Here is a 17,477-nt window from a genome sequence, read left to right as displayed (position 1 = left end):
AGTTTTGCCTGAAATGAGGCTGTTTCAGTAGCACAGCCACCTCCTTTTCTAACACCAGCCTGTGGCCTGAATCCCGGGAAGCACTTGCTACCAGAGGAAATCAGTGCAGCTCTAACCCCAAGGACTGGCCTTTTAACTTGTGACATCTGCCAGGGTCACAGTACAGTGTAGGAAGGGAAGTGGTTTATTTGAAGCTGTGTGAAACTAAAAGGGCTGTGTTTTTTCCCACCATGTGAATGGCCCTTGTACAGATGTAGCCGTCAGAAGTAGGCAGACCTAAAACTTCTAGCTAATGACCAACAGTGGGACCCTTGTTACTGTATTATCGGGGCTGTCTTGAAGAGGTGAAAATCAAGACACAGCCTTGAGACTCAACAGGTTTAGGGAGGAGGGGGAAAAGGGCTCTTCAACCCACATGTAGAAACAGCCTAGGATGATACCTAGGGAAACACAAGAGCTCCAGGAAATTACACCTATTAAACTGCTCTGCTTAGTTTAGTAAATGCCAGAAATAATCCTTTGTGCAGGACAAATCCACCCTGTTTCACCCTCCCTTCGTGTATATCGCTGCCATGGTCAAGGTGAAAACCTTCGGATACCCAATCCCTGTTTTCAGAGGCATAAAGCTCCCCAAACTGACCTGTGAGCTGAAGTTTCTCCTGTTGGGTTTTGGTGGTGACAGCCAGTATAGCTGAAGAAGATTGATTAGATGCCCTTTTACTATTGTAATTTAGTGTAGATTTTAAATGCTTAAAGAAATTGTAGCACAGGGGGCTGGAGACAGCTAAGCAATCACATTAAATTCAGTAGGCGGCTCCAGCCTGAGCTCCTTTTCACTGCACTTAGGACATGAAAAGCAGAGGGCTGAGATGTTTTCATGTAGTGTTGTGAGCAACATGTAGGAGGTTGATGTGGAAAGCTGAACCTCTCCCTCATGCTGTGGAGGGTTTAAAGACAGGTACACCCAGTGCAAAGCCTGTAGGATATGACGGAGCAGAGGGGTGGTTGCTAACAGGCACAGTCAATGCTACATACAAAGCAGACCAAGGTGACTAAATAAATGTGACACTGGCACCTCTTTTAAAAGCACGATGACAAAGATAAATGGACAAAGTAAAATCCTTTCGACATCCTTCACGGTGATGCCCGAAAGGGGGGAACATCTGACATTTCAAGAGGTTGAGGTTTTTGAAAGTTTCATTTTGAAACACCCTCATATTTGTGAAATTCTTCCCATCCTTCCGCCTGCTCTACTAGATACGTTTAGCCTCCTCCCCCTGCTCTAAACTCCTAGCTCCTGTGCTGTCACTCACCCCAGCAGCGTCACCAGTTAAATAAACCTCACTAGGACCAGCTGGGGCAGAAGCTTCTCTGGGTTCATGCTTGGCAGGGAGCAGAGCCCACGAGTAACGTAGCTGTGGCTCAGGCTCACTGGGCAAACTTGTAAAGAGAGAGTCTCACTAGGACGACTCGTGGTGTGATTTAAAATGCTGTTTGCTGCAGCCTGGAGGTGATGTAGCCTCACTGTGGTCCGACAGGCATGGAGGGAGGGGGGAATGCTAGAGCCCAGCATGCACGAGCCCCCTCAGCCCGCCCACCACCACCACCTAGCACAGGAACGTTGCCTGACTCTGTTCTTCTCAAGAGCCACGTGAGTCCTGGCACTGCAGCAAGGGCTCTGCTGGCACATGCATTAGCCTGGCTGGGAGACACGTCTTAGTCTCCCACTTTCACAGGCCAGAAACTGCTGGGGTGCTGACAGCTAAAGGAACTAGTCTGGCAGCTCAGCACAGGGGTTTCCTAGTGATCCCTGCTGGCTGGGTTAACGGGCGAATCACCTGCCTGTGTCAGTTTCCCAGAAGCAAAATCCAAAATGGACAGGTCTTTTCTATAAACTTTTATTGGGATATTACAAAAGCTTAGGGGTGGGGATGGGAGGGAGAACAGGGGATAGAGTTGTGCTACTGTGGCTCATCTCCATGCTCCGAGGGATCCGACTCTTCACCTTTGTGCTTTTCTAGCTTTGCCATTAGCTCTGCAAAAGACAAGAGGAGCAGGGGTGAGGCTCTGAACAGGCCCTGTGCTTCACAAGGGCTGCTGCTCCCCAGGATGACCGTAAACAGCTCTCAGTGCCAGCTAAGGGCGAGAGGGAGCCATGAAGGGTAGCGTTGGCTGTTTGGTGCAGCTGGGTTGAAATGAACTGCAGCTCCGCACTCAGGCAAGGATCCGGTAAGGTGTCAGGCATGGGACGAGCCAGCGCAATGCCAACTGGGAGTGGGGTTGGGGCCTGCAGGAGGCGGGCTTAGGCAGATGGCTGCGATGGCTTAGGCAGGGCTCGAGAGGTGGGAGCTAATCCCCAACAGACAGAGGGAAACCTGATTTCTAGGATGTTCCACCGCCTCCTGCCGCAATGGGACCCAAAGGCATGCGCTGCACTGACCCTCTGGATGCTCTTGGTTACTGTGTCCTGTCAGGTTGCTGCCCTGCCCTTAACTTCCTGGCTGCTCCCCTGCCCAGTTCATCCCACCCAAGGCAGAAGAGGAAAACTGGATTTGGCCCATCAGAAGATCTTCCCGGCCCTCTCTGTTGTTGAGCTCCTCGTCTGGCCCCACTTGGCCAGCTATACACTGGGGAAAGAGCATGCAGCTCTTGGCACTTACAAGGAGATGGAGGCTGGAGACCAGCTCAGAGCTTTAGCCCAACTCACTAGGCATCTATATTTTCTGATCTGTTTAGCAAGGTGAGTGATCCAGGCTGTGCTAAGCCAAGCCACGCCACCTGGAGAGGAGACGGCCCTCCCTACCCAGTGCAGTAACATCCACCCCTGGCTGGCACTAAAGAAAGGCCTGTGATCCCGGCGGGGTGAGGCACCTTTGGCTGGGTTGAAGACACCACTGGTTTGCTGGTCACACACGTAGCAGCGCTTGGATTTGCGGTAGTGCTCCAGGGCGCAGCTCTCGCAGAAGTAGTGTCTGCACCTGCCGGGAGGGAACAAGGGGGCCAGGTTAAGTCTCCCACAAAGGACTGTGGCCAGAAGAGAGAGTCCCAAAGTCACCATCTCTGGGAGGCACCTGGAGACAGGAGGGCTCTGACTCTGCTCATTCCGTTGGGACCTGTGGGGGAACTGAGCAGCTAGCATTCTCCCCGCCCCGTAGCAGCAAGCAGGCACCTGCGAGGGACATTACGGCAAGGCAAGGCCTGGCCTGCGTGGGGTTGTTACAGTACAAATGCAGCAAAGGGAATGTCCCACAACCTGGAGACAGGAACAGCTGCAGCCCTCCCGCATGAGAAAAAGGCACAAAGCCCTACACCCAAGAGAGCTGCCCTTGCTCCCAGGAACAGGGTTCGCTGCTTCTGCAGAGATCCCAAGCCAGGGAGCATGACTGAACTGTTCCCAGGAGTCCTACATGGAAGCCGGGCTGATGCTCCAGAGACCAAACCCCTGGCCATGCTAACAGGACGTTGTCAATCAGAGGAGAGGCTCCCAATCCAGGCCCAAAGATCTCCCAGCTCACCACTGCCGGGATGGTAGGGTGGGATGCCCCTCACAATGGTTGGATTCTATTTCCAACTCTGCCATCAAATCACTCTTTGACCTTAGGTGAGTCCCTTTGCCTCAGTTTCCCCATATGTACAGTAGGGATAAGGATGTTTATGAAGCACAGGTAAAGCATTGGGATGAAAAGTCTCAAGGCTGGTGATAAAAGCCATGCTTTCCAATGGACAATGAATGCATTTTGGGAGCCTTGGAGGGACGGTGCTAGAAAAACGCCAGGGAAGGGTCCAGGCAGCTAAGAACTGAAAGGCCCAGATGCAGCGTCACTGTGAAGTGGGTAATAACACTGGCCATGGAGAGTGAGGGATGAACTCAGTGAGACTGATCCAAAAGCCAAATGCTTCTGTCCCCATCCCAGCAGCAGAGGCGGCTACTTACTTGGTAACCACAGGGTTCTTGAAGGAGCTTCTGCAGATGAAACACTTGAAGGGCAGGTCCTCGTCATCGCTGCTCACTTCATAGTTTTCCTCGTCTGCAGGAGACAAAACAATTAACCACGGTCAGGCGATAAGGGGGCATCCAGGTCAGCCTGCCACAGCCCGGAGCACGAACTACCCCCAGCGCAGGAAGCACACAGCAGGTGGGCCTGGTCCGTGGCCAGAAATAACCCAGCTCTGATGTCAGCAGCTTGTGTGGGAATGAGATATAATTAGGTCTAATGAGCGAACATGCTCGCTGCTCATCTCACAAGGAGCAGGTTCCTCTTCCTCGCCCACTCACTGCTGTAACCAGACACCAGCGAGGCCTCCTTCTTAGTGTTCCTCCCTGACTAGCTGCCACTGAACCAAACCCAACTGCTTCACACATAACGCGGCCCCTGGAATTTTCCACGGCCGATCACAAGCACCACCCAGCCTGTGGCTGTGAGACGCAGAAACTGCCACCATCTGAGCTACGCAGCGGCGAGTAATGGCACTGTTTCCCATGGGGAAATACATGTGAATGTGCAGCTGGAAGGCAGTGAGATGTCACAGCAACCCCACTCCAGAAGCTGGGAGATTGCTCGCTCTTGGGCCATGCGCAACAGCAGATCAATAGAAGACTACCTGGGGTGAAGTTTTCAGAAAGCACAGGATTTATCATAGCAATCAGGCCATTAATTCCCCTTGGCCACAGTCTGCCTCTGGCACTAGGGCATACCTGATACTACAAAGCAAGCCTGATTCCTCTGTCCCCACCCCCCGGGAGATGAACCTGGCACACTGGGCAATGCTGCTCACAGAAGGGGTATTCATTCCAGCCCCTGTGGTGATCAGCCATCATCCTGAAACAGCAGAGTTGTTCAGTCCTTTCTTAGTTCTCATAACAGCAGCAATTACTGGACATAACAATCCAGCTGCAGGACTAGGTTCTACAGGGAGTTCCACTGTTTTGTGACCCACTGCAATGAAGAACTGTCCTTTTTAATCTTTAACTTAAACCTGTGACCCACCACTTAGCATGTCATTTGAGACAGGGAAGGAGCCACCGATCACTTCTCCTTAACCCTTCATTACCTGAGAGTCCTCAGTCTAGCCCATTCTAAAATACCAATGCTGCAAGACCTCATTAGAATGGAATTGAGGGAGAGAAGGGAGAGGACCACTACTGTACCGTTGACTCCGTAGCGTCCTTCGTCCAGTTCCCGTTCAATCTGCCAGCCGTGTTTATAGTCAGAGCGGTCGTGGAGGAACTTACAGCTGTCTGCCACAGGACAAACAGACAAGGAGTTAGCTTCCCTCCCACCACTCTTCAGTTACCGCCTCTTGCAAGTGGTTTATAAATGGATGCTTTGCCCAGCAGAGGGGTAACTCACCAGAGTGCAATCCCCACTCCAGTTTAATGCAGGGGCGTGGCTCATGGAGACTACAAAACCTAGCTTGCATCTTGATCTGATCAATGGAGCTCCCAAACACGGAGCATCACATCCAACATGTAACCCTCACCCCATCATGGGACACACAAGCACTAAGGAATGGACAGAGAACATCCCCTCACATACTCTCTTAATTCCCTGCCAGAGGGAGACTTTCCCAAGGTTACAGAGGGACACTCAGTGGTAGAGTTGGAAATAGACTCTAGATCTCCGACTCCCAATCCAAAGCTGTAACCACATGCCCGTGCTCCCTTAGTCACCCCTGTCAACAATACCCACTGAATGGAAAGGTTCATCTTCTTTCTACAGCACTTTTATCTTAGAATCATGCTGAGATCCTCCAGGCTGAGATCCACCTAGCAAGGTGATTACTGTATTTCAAGTTATAGAAATCAATTGCCTTGGACCCAGCACCTTGTACATTTACAGCACTATATAAACAGAGTCAGGCTGCTTGGAGTCTGTGGCCATCCTCCAGAAATCTCCTGCTTAGATCCATAGACGTCCTCTACTCGTGAACCTGCAAGTCCAGGTCATTAACCATTAAATGCTGCCGTTGGCCTCTACAAGCGTTTGGCTGGGTTGAGTCTGGCACAGTGTCTGGAGAACTTGTGCCTGCCTGGACGTTCTTCTTAAAAAGGGGCCAGCTAGTTAGTTTGGGACTCAGGATGGGACATGGGTGCTGCAGAAAGGAAAAGGGCCATTCACCTCCAAAGCCACAGAAGCCTGTTTCCTTGTAGTCTTTACAGATGTCGGGCTGATAGTCCCACCGCACGGTGGCCCTCAGGTGCTCCGGCGCTCGGATGGGGCCTTTCCTGAAAGGGGCAGAAGAATGCTTAGAACGGGTGCATATGAGATGCCTACAGGCAGGTTCTGGTTTGAATCAGTCTTCAAAGGGAGGGTAAAGGGGCCAGCCTGCAACACTGGAGACTCAAGCTCTGTCCCCAGAACAGACACATTTCTGCTGCCCAGGCTGCAAGCTTCTCCACACGCTGCCCAGAGAGCGTGGCTCACCGAGCTAAAGAAATCGGGTCACAGATCATTGTTCAGCAGCACCTACCTGACCATTCCCGAGGAGGCGTTCCCCATCGATGTATCTTTGGGCTTCACGTATTTCTGATAGTTATTGATCCCCCGGTAAATTTTATCATCCTCCTTCCCTCGTAGCTCCTACATAAGGAAAGCAAGAAAACAGACAGGGAAGAAAGCTCCATCTCTCAGTCACCTAGATCTGCTTCCTGACCCCACCAGCACCCAACCTCCTCTGCTATCCATCCTCCCCCACCTCAACTCCCTTCTCAGAGCACTAGGGATGGCCACAAAAGCCAGGAGGTGCCCATCGTAACCAGGGAAAGGGATTTATATTTGGCTTGTCAAACTTAGGGGAAATAAAGCTTCCCTCCACCTCCGTTTTTCAAAATCAGTGGGTGAATCTGGTGCTCCTGGAAGAAAGGCCTGGAACAGGACTGGCTGCCCACCACAGCTCTGCCAATGCACCTCAGTCCAGACCTGTAGCTCCCACCCCCATTCCAGCCCTGGGCTCTGCACACCCAGCTCTGCCCGTGCCCCTCAATCCCAACCTGCAGCCCCCAGTGCTATCTCAGTCCTGCCCCACCAACACGTTCACACACATCCCTCTGCCAGCACACCTGCAGAACCCTGTTATTCCAGTCAGTTCTGCCAAAGCTGCTTTGGCCTGATTTGCAGCATCCCTCATTCCAGGCTTAGACCTCTCACCCACAGGTCCCATGTAAATGACCAGGCACCCATGGCTAATCTGCTTCTGACTGCTTGCACTAAGCAGGTCGATTTGAACCCAGGCTCTTCTCCCCTCCTAACTCCTTACCCCCACCCCACACACACGTCAACTGGGAAGCAGCCCCTCGGGTCTCAGCAAACCCTCCTGGTGGGATGGACAAGGAGACGGAGTAAAGCACATGACTAAACAGACGAACATTTCATCTCCCGCCCCAGAGCTCTGGCTTTACAGGTCATGGCTGACTGACCTCCTGGATTTTCTGGCTGCGCTCAAAGATGGCCTGGGCATCTCTCTCCTTCTCAGTATCCAGCTCATACACAGCCGTCGCTCCCATGTCCTCCGGACCTACAGGTTTCTGAAATGCAAGAAGCACATTTCCCATTCAGTCAAGAGAAGACTCCCACGGTGCAGAAAGCTGCTCAGATCCTGCGGTCAGGAGCACAGGATAAATGCACAATGCTGAAGGAATGGGGACAGTCACTTTCCGCTTATACCAGCTGGTTGCTTGTTGCACTTCACTCTGGTACCCTACCAATGAACCTAGCCAGGTTGGTGTCACTTTGCCCATTTCACTTCCTGGTTCTCTAACACCTCGGTCCTTCTATGACACTTCGTATTCATCCATGGATTTTATTCCCAAAGACAGGGAAGCATTTACCCCTAGTTTGCAGGGAGTTGCCCAAGGAGGCCAATGGCAGAGCTAGGAATTGAACCTAGGTTTCTAAATTTCTAACCACTAGGCCATGCTTCCTACAACGGCTGTTGTGTCTGGATTTCTAACCCAGCTGTGGGAGGTTTGCCATTTAATTCAGTTAATACAGCTATTCGATTTAGATTGTTTTTTCAATGTCCTGAAAACATTTCTCTTAATACTGGGCTTCATCAACCCTTTAAGTACAATTCTATCCAGGTGGGAGCGTCATGGCATCGGATTACAAATAAACTGAGCTCTGGAGTTTCCAGCAGAAAAGCCACATTCTTCTCCAGCATCTCCTCCTTTCTGTTGGGTGCGGGGGGTGTGTGTGTGAAACTGACAGCAGCAGCCCTTTCTCTGACAGCCAAGTGCTGAATAATAATCACAGCCCTGAGCTCGTCACAAGGTCCTGTACAAACAGGAACTAATAGATCCTTGCAACCCCTGTGGAAGGCAGCTCAGCGCTACGCCTGTTTTACAGAGGAGGAAATGGGGGCACAGAGAGGGGGAGTGGGCGGGAATGCATGTCAAAGCTGAGATCTGGACCGTTTCTTGCCCTGAAGAGCTCCGTGTAGCTCGAAGGCCTGTCACTTTCACCAGTGGAAGCTGGTCCAATGAAAGCTCTCACCTCACCCTCCTTGTCTCTCTAATATCCTGGGACCAAGACAGCTACCACAACACGGCAAGCATGAAAAAAGTCTGTTTGCATTACTAACACCTCCTCAGATTAGCTAAACTAGATCCAATTGATTTCCCATACGTGCAGGCTGTTCCTTTCAGACTCTTGTTCAGCTCAGGGCAGTTAAACTAGATAGGCCAGTGGCTGCTTCTCCTGCACTAAACCATGCTGTTCGGATTTCCAATACCACAGAAAAGTACATGTTACTACCAAAAAGGCCCTTTGTGCTGTTTATTTGGGAAGATGAGTCAAAATTTCTACACCAATAAGGATTTGTAGACACACACACCTCTCTTTTTGTAATTGCATGGTTAGAGCATTGGACTGAGCATCAGGACTCCTGGGTGCTGTTTCCTCACTCTGCCACTGACTTGCTCTGTGACCCTAGGAAAATTATTCCGCCACTCCGTGGCTCAGTTTCCCTATCAGCAGAATGAGGATAAAGTTAAAGAACTTTACAAGGAGGTCATTGAGTTCCTTGCTCCAGTGGTTGGGGTGTTAGTCTAGGACATTGAAAACCTGGCTTCAATTCCTTGCTCCACCACAGACTTCCTGTGTGACCATGGGCAAGTCACTTAGCCACCTTGTGCCTCAGTGCTCCATCTGTACAATGGGGATAATAGCACTACTCTTCCTCCTGGGAGTGTTGTAAGCATAGATCCATTAAAGACGGGGAGGCACTCAGAGACTATGGTGAGAGACGTTAGAGAGAGAAAAAAGCACCAGATGGACACGAAAGAGAGTTAAAAAAACAAAACCTGAGCCTGGGACCCAATCATAAAACCAACAAAACACGCTCTCTGGCCTCTGTTGTGCAGTCTAAGTGATCTAACTGTCCCTTCTGGCCCCTTTTAAAGCCACATGCTGTACTGTGCTTACCGCCGATCTTGTTGATTTGTAAGTGACCCCGATTTCTTGCGACTTCTCATCATCGTCACTGCTGCTTGCCCCATACGAGGTCTTCTCTTTACCACTTTTCCTGGTCTGAAAGATGGGAGGGCAAATATCTGAAGAACCAAGATCCACCACCAGCAAACCGAGCAAAATACCGGGCCACGTTCCCCATCACATGTTGGCAAGAGATAGTGCTGCAGCCCAGGAAGGCAAACCAGTGAAGCTGTCGAAATCAGGGCCCATATAGACACAGCACTGGGTTAATGCAGCCACCTCTGGGCTGGAAGGAGGGCGGAGCAAAACACCTTTGGTTCTCCTAGACCAAGAGAGGGGCACCACAAAGTTAAATTCTTGCGTTAAGAGAGCCAAGTGATAGGTTTAATTTGGATCTGTGGGCTTGCAATGTTAGAACCATTCATTTCCCTCAATCTACAGCACATCTCCAATGGGTAACAATAGGAGGTCAGAGAAAAGATCAAGCGAGCCATTGCCAATAACTAAAACTATACCTACATAACAGATGTCTGCCACCATGCTCCTGTCAATCAAGGGTGTGATCCCAGACCCTTATAGCAGTGCCGGCAGAGGCCCCTAGCGTAGATGCTGCTATGCAGACCAAACTGCATTGGTGCTGGTATAAGTTTTTTCAGTTGGGGTGGGGGTGAAATAAGCTATACTGGTAAAAGAGCGAGCTGTGTTGATATAAACCGCATCTAACTAGAAGTCCTTTGCTGGTATAGTAGACCAGTAGAGTTATACTGGCAAAGGACTACCGGTGTCATCCTGGCCTAAATTTTCAGTTACTAAAGTTACTGTGGCATACTGCATCACTCTGGGTAAAAGTCACACAAGGCATTTTAAGATCTCCCAATTACTGCCCCTTGCTGGCCATTTTCATATGCATTTACCTAACCTATGCATATGCACACCTAGATTTGTAAAATTGGGTCCTTTACGTGTCCCCATTAGGCTTTAAAAGATATTACGCCCTTGAGAGGAGAGAAACACTTCACCTATCTCACAGTCGGGCATTGGCCAAGGAGGCCTGCAGACCCCGCAAGTCAATTCTGCATGAGTTACTGTCTGTTCACGTTTGAAAAGATTTTCCCACAACCAGAAGGGCTCGAAACATAGAGTGTTTTTTTTTTAAGTGAGAATCTGAATTCTGCATAATCTGAATTTGTCATGGGCTCAGATCAATCTTATAAACTGGCTGGCTCCACTCCAAAGGAGTGTCTGGCACTGCCACGGCTAGGCGAGGACGCAGTCTCGTGGTGCTGGTGTACAGAGCCTTCTGCAGATCTCCCCCACGGATTTCCTGGGTCTAAACGTGGGACCCATCCTGCCCCGCACTCAACGGAGAGGTCTGTTACACGTGGAGTGGGATGCAGTGACTGGCCAACGTGTGGAGCTGCGCATCTCTGCAACGGGCTCTGTCACCTTCTGGATCATGGGGTTGTGGGCTTCCCGCCGCCTCTCCTTCCTGACCACCGTGCTCCCCTCATCGCTGCTGCTCCCTGCAGAGCAAAACAGGCCATCAGCCAGAGGGGCAGGTGTAGCCAGGCCAGGCCAGGTCCTCAGCCCCCAGCCCCACTCCCTCGCCCCAAGGAGCACTCCCCGCATGCCAGGCCCTGGGCACAGGGCTCTTGGGGGCCACTCAGCCTGCAGGGGGACCGGGCCCCTCTCGGGGTCAGGCTGGCTCAGCTCCCAGCATGGGGGCTCCCAAGGCCCCTCCAGTCTGTCAGGGCCCCCCCCGCTAGGATAGTGGTACGGTCCAGACCCTTCCCCTCCATGATATTCGGACCACTCAGAAACCCTCAACCCCCTTCCCCAGTGATAATGGAACAGTCCCGAAATCCTCCCCACTGCTAATGGGACAACCCCTCCCCTCGTCATATTGGGCCTGCCCAGAAACCGTCCCCGAAGATAATGGTACAGACCAACCCCGCCCCCCTCCATGGTATTGGGACAGCCCAGCGCCCACCCCCGCGGTACAAATGGTATGGCCCGGAATCGCTCAGTGATAACAGCACAGCAGGAAACACCCCTCACCCCCCCCCGCGCCGGACAATGGCACGGTCCGGAGCGCGGCCGAGCCCCTCCCCCATCCTCACCCTGCTCCTGGTCGCTGCCCGGGCGTTTGCGCCGCCCCCTGCCGGCCGCCGGGCCCCGCTTCTTGAACAGGAAGCTGCAGACCGGGGTCTCCTCCGCCATCTTCCGCCGTCAACGAGACGGGTCGGGCCGGGGAGCGGAGAGAGGGACCCACCGGCGCCAACGAGACGGGCCGGGCTGGAGGAAAGCGCAGGAGCGGCCGGCAGCGGCGCCGCGCGATGCCACCTAGCGGCGGGGAGGAGGAATCGCAACCACGGCCTCCCCCTCGACGTCTGGGCGCAGGGCCGGGAGGGAGCGAGCGGCCCCCCACGATGGGGGGGGGGGCAGGAGCAAGCAGCTCCTCGGGGGGGCAGGAGCTCCCCAGGATGGGAGGGGGCAGGAGCTCCCCAGGATGGGGGGGAGCAGGGGCCCCGGGGAGGGGAGGGGGCAGGAGCTCCCCAGGATGGGAGGGGGCAGGAGCTCCCCAGGATGGGGGGGAGCAGGGGCCCCGGGGAGGGGAGCTCCCCAGAATGGGAGGGGGCAGCAGGGGCCCCAGAGAGGGGAGGGGGCAGGAGCTCCCCAGAATGGGAGGGGGCAGCAGGGGCCCCCGGGAGGGGAGGGGGCAGGAGCTCCCCAGGATGGGAGGGGGCAGCAGGGGCCCCCGGGAGGGGAGGGGGCAGGAGCTCCCCAGGAGGGGAGGGGGCAGCAGGGGCCCCGGGAGCTCCCCAGGATGTTAGGGGGAAGCAGGGGCCCCAAGGAGGGAGCTTTCACCTTCCAGGGGCTGCCCCAGAGGGCTCAGCCTCCCCTCCCAGCACTGAGTGGGTCTGGTGCAGCTTCCCCCCACCCTTGGATGCTCTAATTCAGGCTGTAGCACTGTGGCTTCTGGAGGTCTTAATGAGACTAGCCCAAGGGGCCAGGCTGGGAAATGCCCCCCCTCCCCCGCAGGTGAGAGTGGCTGGTGCAAGCCATGTGTGCCACGAGGAGGTGGCCTCCTTGCCTGTGCGGCAGCCACGGTTCCAGGGCTGCTGTGTTCTGAATGGAGGAAAGCCGAGCTCCTGGCCACTTGTGGCCACAAAAGATCCCCAGGCACTTCTAGTTACAGTGTCCGGTGTTAGCCTGGCTGTCCCAGCCAAGTGCCACCTCTGGCTATTACATTCTGGCCCCTGCTGCGTCCTGTTAGACAGCTGCCACATCCGAGCCTACAGGTGCCTGCGTTCCCATCTCCATGTCTGTTGGTAAAGCTCTTTGCGATCCCTGGACGAAAGGTGCTAATAGAAGAGATTATTCTGAGTCAGTGGCAGCTGTTTCTGAATATTAAGAACACTGCTGTTTTCCAGCCTGCCAAATGAATGCTGAGGTGGCATGTATATCTCTATGCCTGCAGCATCTGAGAGGTTAATTCCTCCTCACTGCACCTGTGTCTCATCTTCCCCCACCCCGGTCTTCTCTGTGCCTTGCCTCACTTCCTCTGAGCGGAAAACCTCACCAATGCAAATCGCTTGGTTCCTCTTCTGGAACTGGTCAAGCAAGGAGCGGTGGCTGGCAGCATGGGGTGCCATTCTCAAGTACAGAGGATTTAGGGTCTTTAATGGAGATTTATTGGTGATCCTGGCTGGCTCAAAGAATTGGGAGAGGGGTGGGTTAGAGTTCCCTTTGTCTCTGGGTCAGGAGTAACTAAGGTGACCAGACCGCCTGATATTATCAGGAACATCCCAATATTAGCGGCTTTGTCTTATATAGGATCTCATTACTCCCCCACATCCGGATTTTTCACATGTGCTATCTGGCCATCCTAGGAGTAACCAAAAGTCTTTCTTTGGTGTCCTGTGTGAAATGAATTGGTGCATTCTACTAAGAGTGGGTGTAACACCAACAGATCCCGTCGGCGGTGGGCAGGATCAAACCTGGGACCTCTGGAGCTTAGTGCATGAGCCTCTACCACATGAGCTAAAAGTCAACTTCCTGTTAGCTAAGAGTGTAGAGCAGTTGCATTAATTGCGCTCTAAGTGGTCTTGGTGCCAATAGATGGGATACGTCCAAATTGTACCAGACATCCTGTTGGCAGCAGAAAGGGCAGAAGCTCGTTCCTAGAGGTGGGATCTCTCATTCCTAGATGTGTTGAGTCTCATTCCTAGAGGAGATGCCCAGTTTGAAGGTATATTAGTGCCCAGTACAGGAAAGAATGGAAACACTCGCTTGACAGTGTGTGGTCAGGTGCTCCATAAACAGCCCTCATGCAGCTCTGCCAATGCTCCTCAATCCTGGTCTGCAATGACCTCTCTTATTCTAGTCCCAGAGCCACCACAGCTCTGCCCAGGCACAGTCCTTATCTGCAGTACCCATTGCTATTCCAGTCCCCAGGCCTCTGCCCAGGCATCTCATTCTGACCTACAGCATCCTCGGCTACTCCAGTCATGAGCTTTTACTCAGTTCAGCTGATGCACCTCCCTTTCTGGTACTTATACGGCCCCACCATGGTAATATCTGAGCAGAACCCTCTTGAACTTTTCTCATGTCATGTTGTGGATCATGTCTGCTAAGGGCTATAAAAAGGGCCAGATTCTATTGTCAGTTACACAGGCGTCCTGTGGAGTAACCCCTGTTGATGGACTTATATATAACAGAGAGGCATCTTGCATGGTCTCTTACAATACGTGTTCATGATTTATGCCAAACTGTTCCACTTTGTATTTAGCTGTGACACTTTGAGTATCTTAGACCTGAAGAACAGCTCTGTGTAGTCTGAAAGCTTGTCTCTTTCACCCACAGAGGCTGGGCCAGTAAAATATATCACCTCATCTCCCATGTCTCTAGGAACCGCAGAATCCTTTTCCGTTTTGCTCTCAGACAGATTTACACTTGGTTCTTTAGAAAACTCTGTTGGGTTCCCCATTGAGTCTTGGCCTCAGTCCCCTCTCTTTTAACAAGATTGAATCCTTTCCTCCTGGCCTTGTTTTGATGTAATGAAATGTATATGAATCTGTCCTTGTCACTGTTCAGAAGGTGCAGCATGTTCCTGCTAACTGATGTTACAGGCTTTAGCTATTTAGGGATTGAGCAGGTTTCTGATCAAACAATGGGCTGCCCAGGACCATCTGTCACTCCCTGATTCTTCCTTCTTTTGTCTTCCTGTAATAATCAAGCAGGTCCATGTTCTATAATTTAATCTCCATGGGCAACAAAACCAGACAATGCTGCTCAGATGCTCTGGTTTGTGGCACTCCTGGCCTGGGAGTGGGGGGTTGCAAATTGTCTCAGTGTGGGTCTGAAGGATGGGGCTGTCAAAAGTAACCTCTAATAATGGCTGTTACCAGGAGAGCTGCACCTGCTGCTGGCAGCCTGCCTGAGCTATGGCTTCCTCCGTGGGTGCTGCAGCAACAGGACTCAGCCATGGGGCTGGGGAAAGCAAACAGCAGGACTAGGGAGCCAAGATTTTCTTCTCTCACTCTTGTGTGTATGTGTGTGTGTGAATATACACACACACGTACCCACACACTAAACTAAAGGACACAAATTCATGCAAATAAATGCGCGAGCACAAAGTCTCAGGGAAGAGGAGGGGACATGAAAATGAGTGGCCAAGGGGCTGGTAATTTCTGCTTGGAAGCTATACGTACGACCCCCTCAAAAGCTCACACCACCACCCAGCTTCTGAAGGGGCCACGATAAAAAGGGGAGAGACACCTGTTGACCTGATGAAATCTCTCTCCGACCTCTGGGTGGAGCGGTGGCAGCTCCAAGCCTGCCTGATTTCCCCAATATGGCCACGGGTGAGCAGATGGGTGCAGAGGGAGGAGACAATCAGGACAAGCTGGTGCAAAGGAGCAAGAGAGAAGATCACATCCCCTGGGTTACCTTGTTCACACTCCTCCCCTGTGGTTGCATCAGCTTGAGTAGAGATCAGGATGCTTGTTGGCCAATAACAGCAACGAGAGTGTAAGCACAGGGTACCATCCAACCCAGGCCTATCCGAACTGTAGTAGCCCTCTGCTCCCAAGGGCCTTACGAACATTCGTTTACCTTTATGTTCTACTCCTGTTTTTTTTGCTGGAGAAACTGAGGCACAGAGAGACATGACAGGGTCCCACCAAGGAGTCGGTGACAGAGCCAGGACTAGAACCCAGGAGTCCTGGCTCTGTTCTTTGTCTCTACTGGAAGCCACACAATACGGAAGGATGACTATGGAGCTGGCTCTGGCCAGGCTGGGGAGTTCTCTGACCAGTCCCACTTCCATCACATGGATGTTTATGGTGTCCGGCCTGCTGGCGAGGGGAAGTCGCTGGGGGAGGACAGTATCAGAAAGTCAGAAGTGTGTGCAGGTGAACGTGGGATGTGATTTACACCTACACACACACACTCCAGCCTCCTCCTAGCTCTACTGTTCAGCCTGCACCAGCGCTGGCACCTTGCTCGTCACCATAGCAACAAGTAAGAGCTGAGCATCATTCTGGAGCGTTGCTGGGTGTGGTGGAGGCTGAGCTGGAAGAATGAGCCTGGCTGGGGCTGCAAGAGGAGGGCAGGAACCATGAATTACCATGGGGCACGAGAATCCAGCCTGGGATCCCCGTGAAGGGAAAAAATGCCAGGTTACCGAGCACTAGAGGATGCCCTGTGTAACAGGAGGGGGAGATGCCGAATGCCTTTTATTGTACATGCAGCAGGGCTACTCAATCCCCTTTGTCTTAACTGGGTAGCTAAGGCTCCTTCTCCCCAATTCCTGCCAATGCACCTGATTTGGAGCCGTTCTTCCACTATTCTGGTCCGTGGGAAACAGTGGGAAAAGGAGAGTGTCCTGGCACAGAGGGGAGTGGAGCAGATCATAGGGGGTGGGCTGCTACACTTTCTAGTTAAGGTCCTTGCCCCACAGATGGTATAAACTCATACCCATGCTGCCCTTTGTGCAGTCAGTCACTCACTCAGCCGGAGATCAGATTAATGAGCAGAGGCGAGTCCTCTTGTCCGGAATGCTGCTAGTCTTTTGGGAGTGTAGCACAGGAGATCCTAGCGGTGTAACACAGGAGATCTGGGTTCTAGTCCTGGCTCTGCCACTGGCCTGCCAGGGGGCTTTGGGCAAGTCCCTTCCCATCTCTGTGCATCTGTAAAATGGTGCTGATGATCCTGGCCTCTTTTGTAAAGTGCTTTGAGATCATCTGATGAAACATGCTGCACAAGAGCCTGGTATTTGTATTGATTAATCTGTTTCCATGTCTCATTCATGTAGGACGGCTCCAGGTGCAAAGATGTACACCCCTAGCACACGGCAGGGGTCTGTATCTCTCCGGTGGCTACGCTTCCAGCTTCCTTACACAAAACCTAAACCACTGCCCACAAATTGAACTAGCCAAGTAGTAGAACACAACCAAATACACACGTCTCCTGTACTGGAGCCAAGAGGCCTGATTCTTCACTGCCCTGCACCTTTGTCATCACTTACACAGCGCAATGGGAGTGCGAAATGCTGCAGAAGGGTAACAATTTACACCCTCCCTTGCACTGGTGCAAACGATGGCACAAGATGCAGGGCAGCTCTGGAACTTCCTTATTCTGTCTTGTATTGGGTGTCTGTCAGTAACGGCTCTCAGTGGCTTTCTGATCAAACAGCTGCTTCTTTCTCTTCAGAACAGTTCCTTCTGCTGCGCTCAGTTCCCACGCTGAGGTGGGGCCACGCCCTGGAGACTGTGTTTGCTGCTTTGGCTGTTTTGCAAAGCCGGTGTGTGGGTGGGAGATATGCTCCTTCTCTAAGCACCTGAGCAAAGTTGCTGGCATTCTGGATGTCCTCAAAAACCAGAGACCCAGGAGAGGAAGGAGGACTCCTTGGTCAGGGGAACAGGTTGGAAGATCTAATTCAGTTCCTTCTGTCATAGACTATCTGTGTGACCACGCGTATGCCTACACTGCATTTGTAAATCAAGGCTCAGACAGGTTTGACCCCAACCCTCCTACCATCCT

General features: G+C 52.4%; 1 protein-coding gene across 1 annotated transcript; it reads right to left on the bottom strand.

Moving 5' to 3' along the window:
- Positions 1-1,882: 1,882 nt before the first annotated feature.
- LOC127040685 (E3 ubiquitin-protein ligase RNF113A-like) lies at positions 1,883-11,680 on the bottom strand. The gene is made up of 10 exons (XM_050935172.1): positions 11,552-11,680; positions 10,878-10,954; positions 9,423-9,527; positions 7,418-7,525; positions 6,472-6,581; positions 6,120-6,226; positions 5,150-5,239; positions 3,935-4,028; positions 2,872-2,978; positions 1,883-2,035 (listed from the first exon to the last, which is right to left on the bottom strand). The coding sequence occupies exons 1-10, from the start codon at positions 11,649-11,651 to the stop codon at positions 1,962-1,964; spliced, it is 972 nt and encodes a 323-aa protein (XP_050791129.1). The 5' UTR covers positions 11,652-11,680; the 3' UTR covers positions 1,883-1,961.
- Between the last annotated feature and the right edge of the window lie 5,797 nt (positions 11,681-17,477).

This window comes from Gopherus flavomarginatus, chromosome 25 (genome assembly GCF_025201925.1).
Source record: "Gopherus flavomarginatus isolate rGopFla2 chromosome 25, rGopFla2.mat.asm, whole genome shotgun sequence".
In the NCBI taxonomy this organism is placed as follows: Eukaryota; Metazoa; Chordata; order Testudines; family Testudinidae; genus Gopherus; species Gopherus flavomarginatus.
The sequence above is the reverse complement of the archived record's forward strand: the minus strand, read 5'-3'. Positions and strand labels throughout refer to the sequence as shown.

Bases quoted from the DNA above. Each gene is read 5' to 3' on its own strand.
- LOC127040685 (XM_050935172.1), bottom strand. From the start codon at position 11,651: ATGGCGGAGGAGACCCCGGTCTGCAGCTTCCTGTTCAAGAAGCGGGGC. The intron at 10,955-11,551 runs GTGAGGATGGGG...TTTGCTCTGCAG, and splicing joins GGGCAGCGACCAGGAGCAGG to GGAGCAGCAGCGATGAGGGG. The intron at 4,029-5,149 runs GTACAGTAGTGG...TGTCTCCTGCAG, and splicing joins AGGACGCTACGGAGTCAACG to ACGAGGAAAACTATGAAGTG.